The sequence below is a fragment of the Silene latifolia genome, chromosome 10 (genome assembly GCF_048544455.1).
Source record: "Silene latifolia isolate original U9 population chromosome 10, ASM4854445v1, whole genome shotgun sequence".
Taxonomy (NCBI): Eukaryota; Viridiplantae; Streptophyta; class Magnoliopsida; order Caryophyllales; family Caryophyllaceae; genus Silene; species Silene latifolia.
Window position 1 is genome coordinate 68234939 of NC_133535.1, and position 17334 is coordinate 68252272.

A 17334-nucleotide genomic window follows, 5' to 3' on the forward strand; every position below is an offset into this window, starting at 1 on the left:
GCCCAACACATCCCTGATTCCCAGAGCTACAACTTGTAATGCAGATTCTGCATTCACCTTGGCACTTCGAGATGATAATAGAGCACCATCATGAGCATAAGCAACCCACCCTATAGCTGCATTCCTAACGGATTTCCACCCTGCATCTACCATCACCTTAACAGAATCACAGGATGCTGCCCCACCAACTATGTAGATAGGTCGTCCATCTCGAATTTCAAACGAGTCCTGGATATCCGAATCCCTCCCCACAACTCTTCCTTCCACATTGCCCATATCCAACCCCCTCGATGTTGTATCAACAATGGTCGTCCATAGGCCAAAAAACATCTGAGGATGAAACCGCTCCTTTTGAAAAACAATCTTATTACGGACAGTCCACAAGCACCACAAAGTGGCCACAAAATCATTTTAGTTTTCGCATCCATTTTTCCAAGATACGTCAACCAATTAATGATCCACTCCCCAATATCCCTAGAAGAGCCACAATTGTTGCGAATGCCTAGATCTGAGCACGCCCGGATGCGTCTTGTAGTACTACAATCCCGAAACAGATGTGGTCTAGTTTCCAATACCTCCTCACTCATGGCACATAGTTTACAAGTCGAATCCACCGGAATATTCCTTCTTGCGAAACCACACCCCATAGGAAGCAAGTCAGTTAAACGTTTCCAGAGAAATACCTTCCACGATTGCGGACCCGGTAATCTCCAAAGCTTCTTCCTACAAAAGCTGATTCCTAACCCACTAATCCTAGTTTTGTCCTTCATACTCCCATGTATCATCATAAATTTACTAAAAGCAATCTCGTAGCCACTTTTGACCGAGTACACTCCATTACTTGTATGTTTCCAGTAAATGCTATCAATAGGCACTTAAAAACCTATTTAATATAACAAATTATTGAATTATTGAATTATTTAAAAGTTGAAAAATGAGAAAAGAATTTAAACATCTTTGTAAGCTTTTAATCAAAACTCTGTAAATTTATGTCATCGACTCACGATAACAGGATGACCATATAAGTCCCGTGCATTTGCACGGGGTACAAACCTAGTATAAAGTTAAACAGATAGATGACTGAGACATTTTAAATAGAGCAAATAAAGCCAATAAATGACAAGGATTGTATCATGGGAAAACAAAGGAAACTGCAGAGAAAATAAGCTACGTTTCAGACCTTGTAAGATTCCCATATACACGTACAAAACTATAGTACAGGCAACGGAACAGGAAATTTAAATTATGGATTTTAAAATAGGACATTAAGAATGCCAACACGCCACAGCTTACTACTACACATGCCTATATGCATAGTGATTCCAGTTCCACTTGTAGAAAATAAAGCGTCCGACTCTAACACTACTACAACCTCTAAAACAATGATCACAAATAACGAACATTTACAACCTCTAACCCCAATTTCCTTGCCCAAAAACCCAATGAAAATTATGGTTTCAAACAAATAGGAGTGACATACTAGACTAGCATACATGGGGTGACTTGGAATTACCAAGATTATCATATCAAAATAAGAGCTGGTATGTAAATATCGAATACAGCTTGCCGTGAGTTAGGGAAGAACACGAGAACTAAAAACATTAAACAGACAAGCAGAGATGGACTGATGTCTTTGTGCCCCGAGAATGTTACCACATTGACACTGATGACATCCTTGTTACATTGACGTTGATGACATCCATGTATATCGGCTTCTCCTTGTTGATTTTAACATCAAGCCTAAGATGATATGGGTTCATACGGGTATGAGAGCCAAGGATGCTTCAAGGCCTCAGATGCAGTTGGACGTTTTTTTGGGTTTATTTCAAGTAAATGACCAACAAAGTCTATAAACCCTTGGTCACCCATAGGCAAGCGATGTCTAAGGGATGTCTTCTTAGGAATCAAGTATTCCAGCCTGCTTGTTTCCTGAAAAGGGAGATTTATACACCATCAAAACAATATTGCGGAGAAAGACCAACTTTGCGCACAAGTAATTTCTAATCGCTTGAGTCATCTGAATACAACTCCTTGCTACACTAACTTCTCTACAGCATGTTTGAGAACCACTATTTGATTCTCCAAATTCAAATTTGGTCCAAATCTGGTGAAAGTTTTTGGATTTGGATTTAAATAAAATCCACGGTGATTTAACACAAATTCTTATAAGTATAAAGCAAATACCACCCCTTACCCTGTCATTTACAAATGTACTCTAACTATCATCCCTGCCAACATCTCAATGTTTCTTCAATGGTCTTCTCATTCCTTTCACCTTCATTGATTTAATCCTCATCTCAATTTCATCTTCTTTACTGATGCTTGACATATTATCACAAATTTGGCTGAGATTCAGCATCCATGGAAGATTGAGGAGGTCTAATTTTATGATTATGATTTAATTGATAGGGCTTTACAAATTGATACAGAACAATAGAGTTTATGCGTACTTGACGATTTTGTTTCTGAATCTGGCATCGATTCATACTGGGTCTAATCTAATACTACTGTATTCAATGAAGATGATTTTGAAGAAATGAGATTAATCTGTGGAATAATTTGGTAAAATGGGATTAATATGTGGGATAATTTGAAGAAATGGGATTAATTTGTGGGATAATTGTTCTGCACATTACTTGCTTGTTTACCAACAGTAGTTTTGAATTCGGTATTTTAAATTCTTGTCTTTCCCAAACAATGTATTTGCATTTCTAAAGCTTAATTTCAGTTTCTAAATTTGAAATCGCGTATTTGAAATGAAATACGGGTTCCCAAACGCTACCTTATTGTATTGTGAATTAGCAGTCTTTTCAATTTTCAAATTTTAGTCAAAATTTTCAAATTGAGTCATCTAGAGACAACTTATTTTAGTATTCATCACAGGTATAAGCATGCATACGTCTAACTCCTTACCCAACCATACGAAACCTTGTATTCAAAAATAATTTTGTCTTATAGATAGAGTGGATGGATGTTGTCTTTCACACTTGTTTTTCTTTGAACCATCTCAATTTCTTTTTCATAGGGTTTCCCTTATTTTCCCCTCTTTCACCTTTTTAAATCTATTTCGATATTACTGTATAAAAAAACATTAGAAATAATATTATTGTTATTATGTTACTCCCACAAATTCTATCTTTCCATATATCAACATATGTGAGCACGTTCAAATAATTTGGAATATTGGAAGATTAGATTGGATTGGGGGAATAATATATATCACTTTCTCCCCATCCATAAATCTAAAATTTTCACACATTTCATAAAAACCAAGACAACAATTATACATAGTATTAGATATATATTTGAGCATCCCTCTAAACTCTAAAGTGTTTGGTTCCAACCAAACCATAGTATTAAATCCCCGTTCAAGACTTGATCCTCAGATCAGTCATCCCCATCCAATCCCAGTGAAATAGATAAGAATTTGCGCGACTTAATTCGCAAATTTGGCCGAACTTATTCGCGAGATTGAGTAACCTAATTTGCAGATTGTGATTTGATGCACGACTCGTAGAGTGCTTGCGCTAATGCAATAACCATTCCAAGAACTTGAACTTATTCTTGAGAAAATGCGTAACTCAGTTACTATTGGCGCAAATTTTATCCCATCCCGACAATCTCTATTTGTGCATGTGATTATAGCGAGTGATTTAGCGTTTTACGGCTGTCACAAGGTGTGTTGGTAGTGGCGTCCTGTCAGAAGAGTTGAGGGGAGGGTTGATAACATTGGTATGGTGTGGAAAAAATGGTTGACGGGTAATAAAAGAAATGAAAACCCAAGACCTAACTTTTTTTCTACGAAAAACTCTATTCCAGAAGCAAATGTAACCAGCATAAGTAGTACTTCCCTTACTCAAGACCAAGTACCCCATGATGTCATTTCAAGTTTTAATAAAATAACTAAATATAATTGAAAAGATGCAAGAGGCTTGATAATTAGGAATAACCCATTTTCACAAAACACAATAATTTTCCAACACTAGTAACCCAAAACCCACAACACCATTATACCCATCCACCAGCACGAGTTTGTTTGCCCCGTCATAGGACCATCACCATCAGTGAATTCACCCAACCACCAAATTTGCACCCATCTTATGACCACCACTGCTACCAAACTCGCCCCATCATACAGCCACAAAAATGCCTGAGAACACCAACACTCCATTGGGCCACCACTTATCGGCTGAGACCACCAATATTACGTAAATCGGAGTCAAAAAGAGAGCAAGCAGATCTGACCACATGGAACTAGACAGGGTAGAATCTAAGTCAGCGCTAGGAGTAGATATCTGGGTTGCATGACTTAAGAATCTTGGTTAGGAAGTCAATCTCAAGTCACGTGGGTAGGAGGGTCAAGATCGGCGTCCTATGGCTGTGGATTGGAAGAGTGGTAGGTCAGCTGGGTCATCATAGCTGACAAAGTGGGGTACGGGGAGTAGGCTGGGAGTGCGGTGGGATCAGCCGTGTGGTTTGTGGAAGTGGATTTGGCTAAAGTGAGGTATGGGAAAGTGGGTGAGGGCAAGAGTAAACAGGTGAGAGGGTGTATTATCTGCCATAAAGGAAATGTGACACTTGGATATAAATGCACCAAAAAGGGAAATGTGCTTTGGGATTATTATTTGCCATAAAGGGAAGAGTGGAGTTAGTGGCTGGGTATATTATTTGCCATAAAAGAAAAGGTCACACTTGGATATGAATGGAGCGAAAAGCCAAATATAACAGCCGAAACACAAAAGCAGGAACACAAACGTCAAAGAGAAGCAAATACAACAACATACCTGATTTCTTTCGTAAAGCATGTGGTTCTTGGTAAAATATTTATAGGTATCCCTTCCCTTAGCAAGCATCTCCTGATCAATGGGCGCAATGATTCCAATGACACGGGCAAGTAAAGTAGCTGGGGAATCATTTTGGAAGAGTACCTACATTGCAAACATCAATAAGACAAAATTCACTCAATCTAGACCACCAAGACTCAAATTAAACATTGAATAAATCAAAATGAGTCCAAACATAGTATGTTGCCTCAAAGTGATACAGTCCCACTCAAGGTAAAGTCAATATACCCCAAGAAAAAATAGGAGTCAAAATCCGTATAAAATGCAAAAAAGACTGGGCCAGCATATGTTCTTATCACAAAAATTTCCAAAACCAGGATACTCCTCTTCCTATTCTAACTTACGTTCCCTATTTCCTTATTGGGCTTAGTCACCTTTTCTTCTCTATTTCCTTATTTGGAAATAGAACTGTGTATGGATGGATAAGAATATTGCCACGGCCGACCCACTGACTCTCTCCTAAGTCCTAACACCTCAGGCCCACCCCTCACTATCTCCTCCATCCACAACACCTCTCCACCACCCACAACCTCACCTCAGCCTTAACACATCCCACCACCCAACTTCCCTCCCTTTCATCACCGCAACCCTCAAAACACCCGAATTCCACCGCCACCGCCGACACCCCTCCCCTTCACCTGAACACGCCCTCAACCACCTTTCAAGCTCACACCACAACCCTACACACTCGGCCCACAAAAATCCATTTCCCACCTCTGCGTTGGGGGATGGGTTTTCAAGGGTTGAGGCAGGTGTTTCGCAGGGCGGCACCAATTTCAAAGAGGGGGCAGTTTTTGACTGTGGATTGGCTTTTTGAGGGGATTTTTTGGTGATGTTGCTGTGAGGAGCAAGGTAGTTTTGGGCCGGGTTTGTAGTGGTTGGGGATAGGTTGTAATGGTTTGGGCCTTTGGGGTTGGTTTGTGGTGGTTGGGGCTAGGTTCCGATGGTGTTAGGCTGGTTTGGTGGCGGTTGGAGATAGGTGGGGTAGGGCATTTGGTGCATTTCAGTTGGGTTAGTAGTGTCTTAGGCTGGGTTGGTGGGAGTTGGATATGATCAGGGCTGAGTTTGTGGTGGCTGAAGCTGGGTTGGGGATAAGTGGGTGTTCGGTGAGAGGATGAGAGAAGAAGACGGGAAGGCGATATGAGGGTAAAAACGTTAATATTCTATCTTTGTTAATTTTGGCACCCAACAACAAACGGTAAGATAACTCAGAATAAAAGGGAGTATTTTATTGGTGATAAGCAACTAAAAAACATCACAAAGTAAGAACGCATATTTGTATAAGTTCAAAGGTTTACCCTAGCAGTGTAACTAATTCAATTGCTTCATTGATGAACAGAGAAAATGAAACCTTAGTACGGGATAAGAGACATAGGGCTAAAAAGAGAGCCAAAATACACTACTGTCATCTTGATCATTGAAGTGTCCATGGACCATAACGTAAGCAATTACTCCAAAGACAAACCAATGGTGAAGTTAGTGATCTCTATCACTTAACACCAACAGGTTGATACTGAAATATTCAAACACTGGGAAAGCGGGGGGGGGGGGGGGGGGAATCAAATTACTCTCTTCAAAACTGAGTAGCCGATTAAAGTGAATCACTGAACCTAAACGCAAAACGAAAGAAATTAATTGAACATACCGGACCCATATAACACCATTGTACGAGAAAAAATCAGGTCAACTGAAAAACCGAACTTACATTGCCTGTACAAAGCTCTGCCAATATGCATCCAAGGGACCATATATCAATCTTTTTGTCATAAGACAAACCTAATATTACTTCTGGCGCCCGGTAAGACCTTGATTGAACATATGAGCAGAGGTGATCTGTTTCAAAACAACTGCTGCCAAGATCTATAACTTTCACCTCACATCTGCTGTAGCTTTTAACTAGGATATTCTCAGGCTTCAAGTCACAATGAATAAGCCCAAGGCCATGTAAAAATCGAAGGGCCTCCAACACTTGGATTGTTATTGACTGCATAAATGAGAATCAAACAAGCTCATTCAAATCCAAAAGAAGAAAACTGATATCAACGACAAACAACAATCCCAACCTGCAATCTCGGCATTGTAAAATAGACTTCACCACCAGATTCCCTATTAAACTTGTGAAATTCGTACAAGTTTGCCTTGAGAAGTTCACAGACAATTAACAAGTGCTCCTGTAAAAAGAAAGAAACACTGCCTTATTAGACGTAAATTCTGAGAAAAACTAACCACACAAACATCACACCTTTGCTAGTCTCGATGAAATATAAGCAAATGAGTACAACAACAGTAATGACATTTCCCTAGTGTCTCGAGCTCCCGCAAACGCCGGCTAAAAGTAGTGTGAAAACATGGTCCGGGAGGCATTAGATGGTGGAAGAACACTAGAATGCAAATTGGTGGGTCTGATGTTCTTTATAAAATGGAGAACTGATAGAAGGATTTAGCTGGGTGGAATTTAAAAAAAAATTGGTAATATTCGGAAGACTAAGAAAGGATTTGAGCTTTTAATGAAACACTCATGTTTCTTGATTCATGTCTATCTGGATTGGAAATAGTTGGACACATAAAAGAGTTTTGTGCTACAGCTTGATGAGCTTCTTTTGTTAGAGGAGACTTATTGGTGGTAACAATCTCTAATCTCTTTCTTCGCGGAGGCAAATTGCAACACCAAATTTATTTATCTAAAAAGTTACTTAGGAGGAAGATAGAATCACACAAGTAAGATTAACAATGAAGCTTGTGTGTGGGTTATAGATGAACATGAGAATGGTGTGGCTTACGATAACTATTGTCATAATCTACTAATGCCAAAACACCCATGGGACTTTGCTAAAGTAATACACAGAGAGCAATGCCTGCAGTGGCCATTCTCAAAGGAGGAAATATTCCCTGGAGCAAATGCAACCAATCTTAAGACCAGATGGTATGAAAGTTAATTTCTTCCAAAAAATACTCACATATTGTAGGGGATGAAACATTAACTTTGTAATTGAGTGTAAATAATGTGAAATTTTTGCCTTACTTTTGCTTGCGTTTTTGCTATACGGGATACACCGTACGCCGTTGTGACCAAATGTCCACACCTTGGACATATATTACACTTTGTCCTCTAACTCATTCCACCTTCCTATGCTAGCCAAATAATTATGGGAACTCCTACAGATGTCGCGCACTCTTGCCTCGTGGATAATGAAATGAAAACAAGGTAGTTCCCTTATTTGGACCTCTTTAGGTTACCTTAGGTCATCATCCATCATAGATTGGCACAACCTGATGGAAGTGAAAGGGTCATTAAAAGAGGGTGTAGGTGGGTAGTGGGGATGAGCTAATATCAATGCTTGGCCATGGTATCGATGAAACTCCATCCTTGGGATGAGGTCAAGGTCCAGAGTCACTCACTCGAGTTTGATGCAGAAGATGAATTGAAAATTCCGTTAAATGTTCAATACACAAAAGGAAGGAGTTCACTCGATCAAAACAAGTTGCCATTTTCCGCATTCCCACCTCCAGTCCAAAATGGTCAATTGGAAGTGTCTAAGGACCAGTTCAGGAGTGAGTGTCGGTACTAGGATGAGCAAGAAACTATTGTGTGCTGGTGTACTACCAAAGATCTGCACTGTTTTGTAGACAGTGTGTCATAATTTCTTCCCATTTGGCATGTAGCATGGAGGGAATGAAGTTGGTCCGACCTGCTGCCTATGTAGAACCGAGAAAAGTTCAATGTTCATGCATTTCTGTTCTGTCCCCCATGATCAGATATGTTTGGAAGGAAGGAGGCAAAGGGTGCGAAAGAATAAACATGATTGGCCAGAAAACGAGGTACGGAGGACTGGATATCTTGGGGTGGGGTGGGGTGGAGTGGGGGGGAGGGGCTGAAGCACTAGGATCCTCTGGGCATTGTGAAGTCATAGAAATAATAAGCTTGATGGAGATAGTCAGATTTATATCCAACATAGACAGGTAAATAGGTGCTGCCATGCCTGCCAATAAAGAAGAAAATGCATGCAAATTATGAGGCAGTGACGGCAATGTGCAGTGTATGAACTGGCTACCGCCACGGAAGGGTACCTTAAGATAAATGTAAATGAAGGCGTTTAAGCGGGATGGGATGTAGGATGGGAGTGGTTATCAAAGAGTATGAGGTGTGCATTACATGGCCAGTTGTGCAACAATTGAGACAGAAAGGGAGTCCGAAAGCAAAGACTCAAGTTGGATTCAATGCAGTTCGTCAATATGCTAATAGCAGAAAACCTCCTGGCAAACTACTTCAGGAAGACTGAGAATACCGTTCTTTTTCTACACTGAATCGAGTTTTGTGAAGGAAAACAGGGCTTCAATCTCTATCGCACAACAATTATTCTACTAGGGTGTGGGTGGATATAAGGACAGAGGATATTGCAAACACTTTATCTAGGACTGCATGTTGGTGTTTAACTAGTATTATGGATTCCTTTTTCTCCTCCAATAAAAAAATAATTCCAACTCCAACTCATGCTAATTAGACATTTAGACATCACAGAAATTGCACATAATATTTCTATAACAATCCTCCACAGTCCACACATCTATTTTTATCTTATTGTGGTCGATCATCACAGAAAAGGTTGCTAGGGGTAGAGGGAGACCCAAAAAAAACTTGGTTGAAAGTGATTGAACATGATATGAGATTTCTCGGGATTGAAGAGTGTAATGGTGACGGAAAGAGCACAATGAAGAGAAATGATACATGTGTATTTTTAGTATCCGTTCTTATTTGAACTATTTATCGCTTTTATTGTAATTTTTAAAACACAAAATCTCATTTGTGACGGCACGTATCCGTCACTTTGGAGTGACGGATACCATTTTCCCTCACAAATGACCCAAATAGAGGAGAGAGGGAAGCACATGGGGGTGCCCCCACCTTGTCCCCCCTATCCGTTTTGTGAGTGGCATTATCCGTCACTTGCTCCGACCCGTCTTCAGCAAGACTAATTGTTTGTTTACTTTTGAGATTTACCAAACGTTTTACCTAAAAACATCTTATATAATCATACTTTGTTTACTTTCAAGATTTTCTAAAACATTAATTTTTACTTCTATTTTAAAAACTATTGTAACTAAATTGTATTTTAGATCTAAATTGTAAGCTTTTTATAAAAGGCGACTGGGTTTCTGATATTGAAACGTATTGGTTTAACATGATTTTTGTATTATGTTTCACTTCCCATCTGCTTTTCACTTTTCTTTTTCATTCTTTTCACATTCTGAGGTACGTGATCACCCAGGGGTTCTAAAGGATGATTAATATCAGCCGACCCCAAATCATTTTGGGATTACGGCTCTGATGTTGTTGTTGTTGTTGTTGTTGTTGTTGTTGTTGACTGTTGTTGATGTTGTTGCTGTGGTCGCTCATGCATTAACCTACCTCAAATGTTGGAAGTAAAGATACTTGATATGTTAGCATTGGAAAAGCCTATCTGGCATCTTGTCTCTTTACCATAAAAGCAAATTATAGGTAACAGAAACACAGTAACCTTTTAAGCTTCAACAAAGTATAACTTTCGGCAGCGAACTCCGGTTCCAATGGCAAAGAGGAACAGATATCAGATTTATTCCAGTCTTGTCACAAGATCAAAAGGAATGTATAATTTCAGGCCAAGAGAAATCAAAATAATAGGGAAAAGAAAGGGAACCAAGTGAACTTACACGGTAGTAAAAGTAATCATATAATCGAAGAAGGTGGAACTTGTCACCAGGATCGTGTTTGTTGACATATTTGAGAAGCTTTATTTCATCAAGACTCTGATCGAAAAAATCTTTGTTATTCTTGATTATCTTGACACAAACATCCATGCCCGTATGCAGATCATGTGCTTGAATAGCTTTACTAAATGCAGCTGATCCGAGGTATTCAGTAACATGGTAACGGCCCGCTATGACAGAGTTCAGTACAACATGGAAGTTTTTGTCCTCTTCAAAGCCAGTTCTGGATAATAGAATATGCCCGTGTAAATTAAAGTTAAAACCAAGATACAGTCAAGATTAAACTGTATAGCAGTAGGAGAATACAATAAGAACAACAATATTACCCATTGCCTCATGGGCTTCCGCACATTTAGAGGCACAGGGTATTGATGTACGCAGTCTTACACTCTTACCCATTTACAAGCACAAATAAGTTATATCCATATTACCTAAAATGAAAAATTGCACATTCTCTTATAACACGAGACAAATTCACATAAAACGGCCACTTGAACGTAATTAATGTAAAACATAGCTCACAGTCAAAGAGAAGATAAACAGAACTAAACTCCTTTATGTTCCTTCTATTTCCTCGCGATATGTACTACCAAGTACCAACAACTTTTTACGGATCATAATATGATAAAAGATTATGAAATCAAACTAGACCAGTTTTACTTTGCACCTCTACACATTTTGAAAGATTAATAATCAAAGTTAAACAACTCTTACGACAAAAGTAAAATGGGATAGAGGCCCATTGTTTAAAAGTTCAAAAAAGTACAATTCTGATGAAGGAAGATAGTTGGCAATAGCCTAAAACCTAACACACACCTGATGCCTTATTCCAAAAAGAAGCTAGAGAAACATTTCTCTCCGAGAGATTGATTTATTTGTAAAAGTCTATATTTTCTCAGAAAATCATGCTATGAACCTTTAAACTTCTACAGAATCATGACTCAATAGAAAACTTCTATAGAAATCATACAAGGTAACTGTTTGGAAGAGACTGACGAATTTGTTTGGGTGTACTCTATAATAATTTATTATTTTAAAGAATCATTTTATTTTTATCATAACAGAATCCTATAAAGCAGTCAATTTAAACTGATTATCAACAAATTTGAAAACAAAGTTCCTGAGAAAGAATAGATACTTTTAAAATATATAAAACTGCTTACAGTAAGTTTTTACATCTTGGCGTATTATTCTTAAATTTGTATGACATTGATATAATCTCCCAGAAGCATTTACGAACTTTCACAAAAAAACGGAATTTGAGCAGTTACAATAAAGTGGATGGGGAATGCAATGTCAGACAGAAATAGGGGAGAAAGAGTTGGGTTTAGTGGTTTACAGCATCTAATTCTTGGAGATGCTCAATACTAGCAATGGTTTGGCGGAGTTTGGTAGAAAAGAATCCTGTAGTTGAAGGATTAGGCAGTAGTTGATAAACATCTTTAGGGAAAATTGTTTCTCTAGCCAGACTTTTTATAAAATGTTGTATCAATGGACGTTTTGTCCTCTACTCCTAACTTAAAACTAAGAGGACATGCTGATAAAAGCTTCCCCACAGTTATCATGATAAAACTCACGTGCAATGCCATTTACTGATCTGGAAACTACTTATTGACCTCTTGGAACTTGGAAGTCTACTACACTTCAATTCACACATTATACGACTAGCTTCAGCCACTACGCCTAAAAGGTATAGATCCAGATTTAGAAAGAAGCATATAGCAGACTTATTCACAATTAACTAGACATTCAAGTTACCTATTCTTCCTGTGAATTATCTTCAGATTGAAAGTCTCAAATTCTTCTTCCTGGGCCTTTATCTGCCTTACTTGTTCCTGTACGGCAGCTGCTTCTTCATCCTCCAAAGCTGCTCCTACATCTGCTTCTCTTACATTTGCAGTTTTTACATCGTCAGCTTTCTTAACACGCTCGTTTTCAGCATATACATAATCTGAAAGAGTAGAAGGAGTAGATTCAGCTGATCTACCACCCACATTCTCGTCATTTTCAGGACTCCTGCCAGGTGAAGAAGTGCTATCATCATCTTCTAAACAATTTTCATGTTCATTTCCTACGGCGTCACTTTTTCTTGACCACGCCGATTTAAGCACACTCATTGGCTCATCTACCATGGGAGGAACAAATGAAAACCCCATATCCGTATTTTGCCTGATTGTTTTTTTCCTATCATTGATTGTCCTATTCTGAGGATACCTTGGCGCACCCAAACCAACCTCGTGATCATGAAAGTATTCCAGATCCCCTTCGCTGCTTCCACCAATCAAACTATCCCGCACTTCACTACCAACGTCCGCAGCGTCACTATTTATTCCGACCCCAATAGATCGAACAGAACCATGTTGGTCATCTTCTAAACATACGTCATCTAGCACAAGCCTTCTGCATTCATTCATAACTTTACCATCCTCCAACATGATGAGGTCATCTGACTGCGTCACAAACCCTTGCCAAACAGGTTCAGATCGCATCAAACTTAGTTCTTCTTCATCCATCAACTGGCCATCATAACGAGCTATTAGATCATTATCTTCAACCTTATCATATACTTCAGAAACCGAGAGTCCAATAGGGTCATCTGAAGCTGAAATTGGATTCATGTTTCTAGAATGTATATACTGCTCACCCAAAAAGTAAGAATCCTCATCAGCAAAAGATTGATCATCCTCTTCATTTTTTGTTACAACCCTCTCTTGAGGATCTGGAATGCTCCCATGTCCATTTCCTTTTTCGTTGTCACTTGGATAGTCGATTTCATGAGCTAAAAACCAGGCCTCATCATCAATAGGTTGTCTCATGTAACCAACATCGTCGTCATCGTCATACTCATCTGAATCCCAATAGTCATTAGGGTAGTCAATAGATTCACTTAATCCATCCCCAATAGTCGCAAAGCCAGAGACCAGATCAGTAGTGTCTTCTGTTATGCCACGACTTACCGACAACCAGTTTCCCCCTGCATTCCTCTTAGCACCTGGAGTAGGATTTCGTATCTTAAGTTTGCATTAAGCTTTTTAGAAGGAAAATGCAAGGAGATGTATGAAATTTCAATAAAAAATGAAAGGAGAAAGACAAGGAAATTATAAATTAGGGGAACTAACGATAAGAGCTGAATAAATGTACCTTTAACGAGGATAAAGAAAAGATATATACAATCATAAGTTTCCGGCTATAAGGTTGCTGTTTTTCAGGATACTAAAAGGTATACATTCAAGCCACATGTTGACTGAATGCAGTACGTAATGACAAAGAAAAGGGCATGGAATCTGTACCGGGCATCTATGGTGCTCGGACTCGGGTACGGCGTACGGATACGGATACGAATCCTTGTGTCGGACACTTGAAGTCATAAAATCACGGATACGAGGACACGGTTAATTAGTGGATACGGTAACTTTTGGACACGGTCAACGTATCCGAATTTCATATTTGGACACGGTCAACATATATAAAATTTTATATTTGGAAAACCCTTAAATTAAATTTTTGTAACTACCCAAAAAAATCAAATTGAATTCTGTCTTTTTCTCCTCTTAAAATAATAAAATAACAATAAAAAATCCCACCTATGACCTACCCACTTGACTCTCTCAGTGTCTATTAAATACTCCTTATGACTTCTATTTGTTTCTCACACAAATAAAAAATAATTTCTTCCTCTTCCCCATAAAACCATCTCGTTAACCCCCCCAAATAAAAAATGATTTCTCCTCCTTCCCCATAAAACCATACCACCCACTATTTCTTCATCTTCTCCATTCGCACTTTCTGGAAAACACAACATTAATCTTCATCTTCTATTATCTCCCTTTATTTTTGCAGTCGAAATGTCCAGTTTTTCTTGCTGTCGACCGGACACGAATTCCGTGTCCGTATCCGGGTCGGGTCGTACGGACACGGGTACTCTGGGCAAAAGGGCGAGTCCGAGTATCATAGCCGGGCATAAACTAAACATTCCCAACCAGAAAACGGCTATCACAACAGACAGATCATTGTACCATCCATTTAGGTATGTTTGGATACGAAAATGAGAGGGAGGGGGGAGGGGAAAAGGAAAGTGGAGAGAGTGAATTTTCCCTCCGAATCAATCCACATCTATTTTGCTCACCAAACAAAGGAAATAGTCTTTCTACCCTCCCCTCCCTTTACCTCCAAAACCCCTACCATACATACCTTCGATCTTACAACCTACGTATCAGCCATTCTCTATCTCTTTGAGACTTTGACCTAAATCTCTTCTGCTCACCCACTAAACATTTCAGTAGTATGGGCAGTCTCCTAACAAATTGTTCGAAAGGAGGGATTAGGAGGGAAAAGGAGGGACACAAATTCCTTTATTTGGGTTGGAGATTGGGTTGAAACTCCTAGGAAGGACACTAAGAAGGAAAATAACTTAACCGACATTTAGAAGGAGCTATCATGCTTACAAATTGAAATACAAAAACATCAAAGAGGCAAATAATTCAACTGACTAAAGCATAAACACAAGATCAGTTTACATCAGAGAGGTACTAACCTGAAGAGTTTATTTCCTGCCCTACAGGAACATCAAGATAAGACCCAATAAGGTAAGCATTGTCAGAAGTACCTAACTTCAAGCTGGGCCCATCATGATCAAATCTTTCTTCCCAGGCAGAACACAATGGTTTATCTTCTGACTTGAGTCTAACTGGCGGTAACCTTGGGAAGTCCTCCTTTTGACTTTCAAAAACCATCGGTAAACCCAAATCATCAAGATTCTTCTTGTCACAAATCCCTTGAAGTTTTGCAAGGTATAAGGATCTTCCAACCTCATCCACCTGCTCCTTAATATCCGTTCTTATGCCAACTGTATCGGTTTTCCTTGAGCCTTCCTTAGCACCAGAACGAATGTCGCTATCACTGGTGGTTGGAATATCTGCGCTTGAAAATGAGAGAACACTCTTGACAGTACATCCTTTCCACTGGCCTGCAGATGAATTAGGACCCTCTTCATTTTTCATCCACAACTCATCTTTAACTTTTTCTTTAGACTGAACAATGCCACTTTGTTTCCGTTGGTCAACATCTTTAAGATTACTTTCTTGATCCGCACTTAGTTTTGCAGAGGTAGAAACCCAGGATAGCCGTTTTTCTGTATGAAAAGCAAGCTCATTCTCAGGTTGCACATCAATCTTTCCTGCTTTTGATTCCTCAGAAACATGGTACTGTGAAGAGCCCGAGTCATTGTCTTGATTAGGTTTCCAAGTATACAAATCAAGCACAGCATCTTCAGAACCTCTTGAGAAAGTGAAGCCTTTATCAGTTACTCCAACAGCTTCGACAGGTGTTTTATGTTCAGTAGGGGTTGTCGTTGTGGCCTTCCATGTACTGTCTTTACCATTTTTGTTGGTTCCACACTCAATCTCCTTAACAATAAGCTCACCGGAGCTCTCACCACTACGCCAAGAACTAGACTCTTGATTTTTACCAGACAGCTTCACATTTTCTTCAAGCACCTTCTTACTCTTCTCCTTCTCTTCAAGGACAAGTTTCTGAAACCCATTTTTATCAGGGCGATTACCCAACTCACAGCGCAACGCAGCTTCGGCCCTTGAAAATCCCTTTTTTTGCAGAAATTCTAGAATGAAATCAACTGAGCTCACATCTTCCATTTTAGCTACCTTAAGTAAAAACAGGCAGCCAAGCAACCCTCCTAACTTGAACACTTCTGAATATTCAACTCAAAAAACATGAACATATATTTATTTAATCATTCAAAACCGAAGCAAAAGGCGGCAATCCCACCCGTTGCCTTGCAAGCAACATTCCATATCTTGGCCCCTCTATCCTGCTAACTCAACATTCCCTAATACCTCGAAAATTTGCCTTTTTTATTTACTTCTAAACAATTAAAATCTGTACACAACACAAGAAAATACAAGTTGTATTAGCATACATACAACCACCAACAGAATATGGACCCTAATACACACAATTTTTGGCATCAATTTAATCCCACTTTAAATTCAACCAGTAATTCCGAAATACATGACTAAAATGAAGCGTGATAAAATAAGTAATTCACATCTACAACGGAAAAAAAAACATTAAAACAAAAAAATACCCAGATCAAAGAAATAAACAGCGAGTGAAACAAAAACATCACCTTGCCTAAGAAATGCAGAAATGCTTGATTGCGCTTAATGGAGATTGAATAATAGGAGGGGAAATTTGAATTAGGGGTTCAATTTGGGATTAGCTGAACATTGGAAAGGGGTAGATCTCCACAAATTAGGGTTTCGCAAATAAATAAAAATATCGAGAAACGTTAATTGGAAGGGGGAAGGGGATTGAAATCTCAGTTGAAGTTAGGGCTACAATTAATTCAACTACCGAGGAATTACAGAGAAGGAGGGAGGGAGGGAGGGAGGGAGGAAAGAGAAACAAATAAAATGAGTCTGGGTATATATTTTTGTTAAATATACTTTGAGCTATTAAAAGCAATAAGTTTTTTCGAGGTAGTTTTCTTTTTTTTAGACAAATGTGTACTATTTTATATGGATCATAAAAAGGAGCTTATATAGTATTCGATTACAACAAAATATATTACTCCCTCCAATTTCATTTATTGTTCTCCTCTCTTTTTGGCATAAGAAATAAGGGAATCAATTAGGACCACACAATACACATGACCCCACATCAAATTGATTTTGGACCACACAAAGTTGTCCAAAAAAGGAAAGAGAGAACAATAAGGAAAATGGAT

The 17334-nt window shown here is 38.9% G+C and overlaps 1 protein-coding gene across 1 annotated transcript; it reads right to left on the bottom strand.

Annotated features, from left to right (window-relative positions):
• Positions 1-1216: 1216 nt before the first annotated feature.
• Positions 1217-17118, bottom strand: LOC141605667 (uncharacterized). Its single transcript, XM_074424543.1, has 8 exons — positions 16735-17118; positions 15124-16484; positions 12348-13581; positions 10533-10812; positions 6908-7015; positions 6550-6828; positions 4785-4928; positions 1217-1929 (listed from the first exon to the last, which is right to left on the bottom strand). Exons 2-8 carry the CDS (start codon positions 16238-16240, stop codon positions 1741-1743), a joined length of 3351 nt encoding a protein of 1116 aa, XP_074280644.1. The 5' UTR covers positions 16241-16484; positions 16735-17118; the 3' UTR covers positions 1217-1740.
• Positions 17119-17334: the final 216 nt, after the last annotated feature.

Excerpts from the sequence above, each read along its gene's own strand:
- LOC141605667 (XM_074424543.1), bottom strand. The coding sequence starts at position 16,240 with ATGGAAGATGTGAGCTCAGTTGATTTCATTCTAGAATTTCTGCAAAAA. Across the intron at positions 10,813-12,347 it reads ATAATTCACAGGAAGAATAG|AACTGGCTTTGAAGAGGACA; the intron begins GTAACTTGAATG and ends TCTATTATCCAG. Across the intron at positions 7,016-10,532 it reads ATGATTACTTTTACTACCGT|GAGCACTTGTTAATTGTCTG; the intron begins GTAAGTTCACTT and ends TTCTTTTTACAG.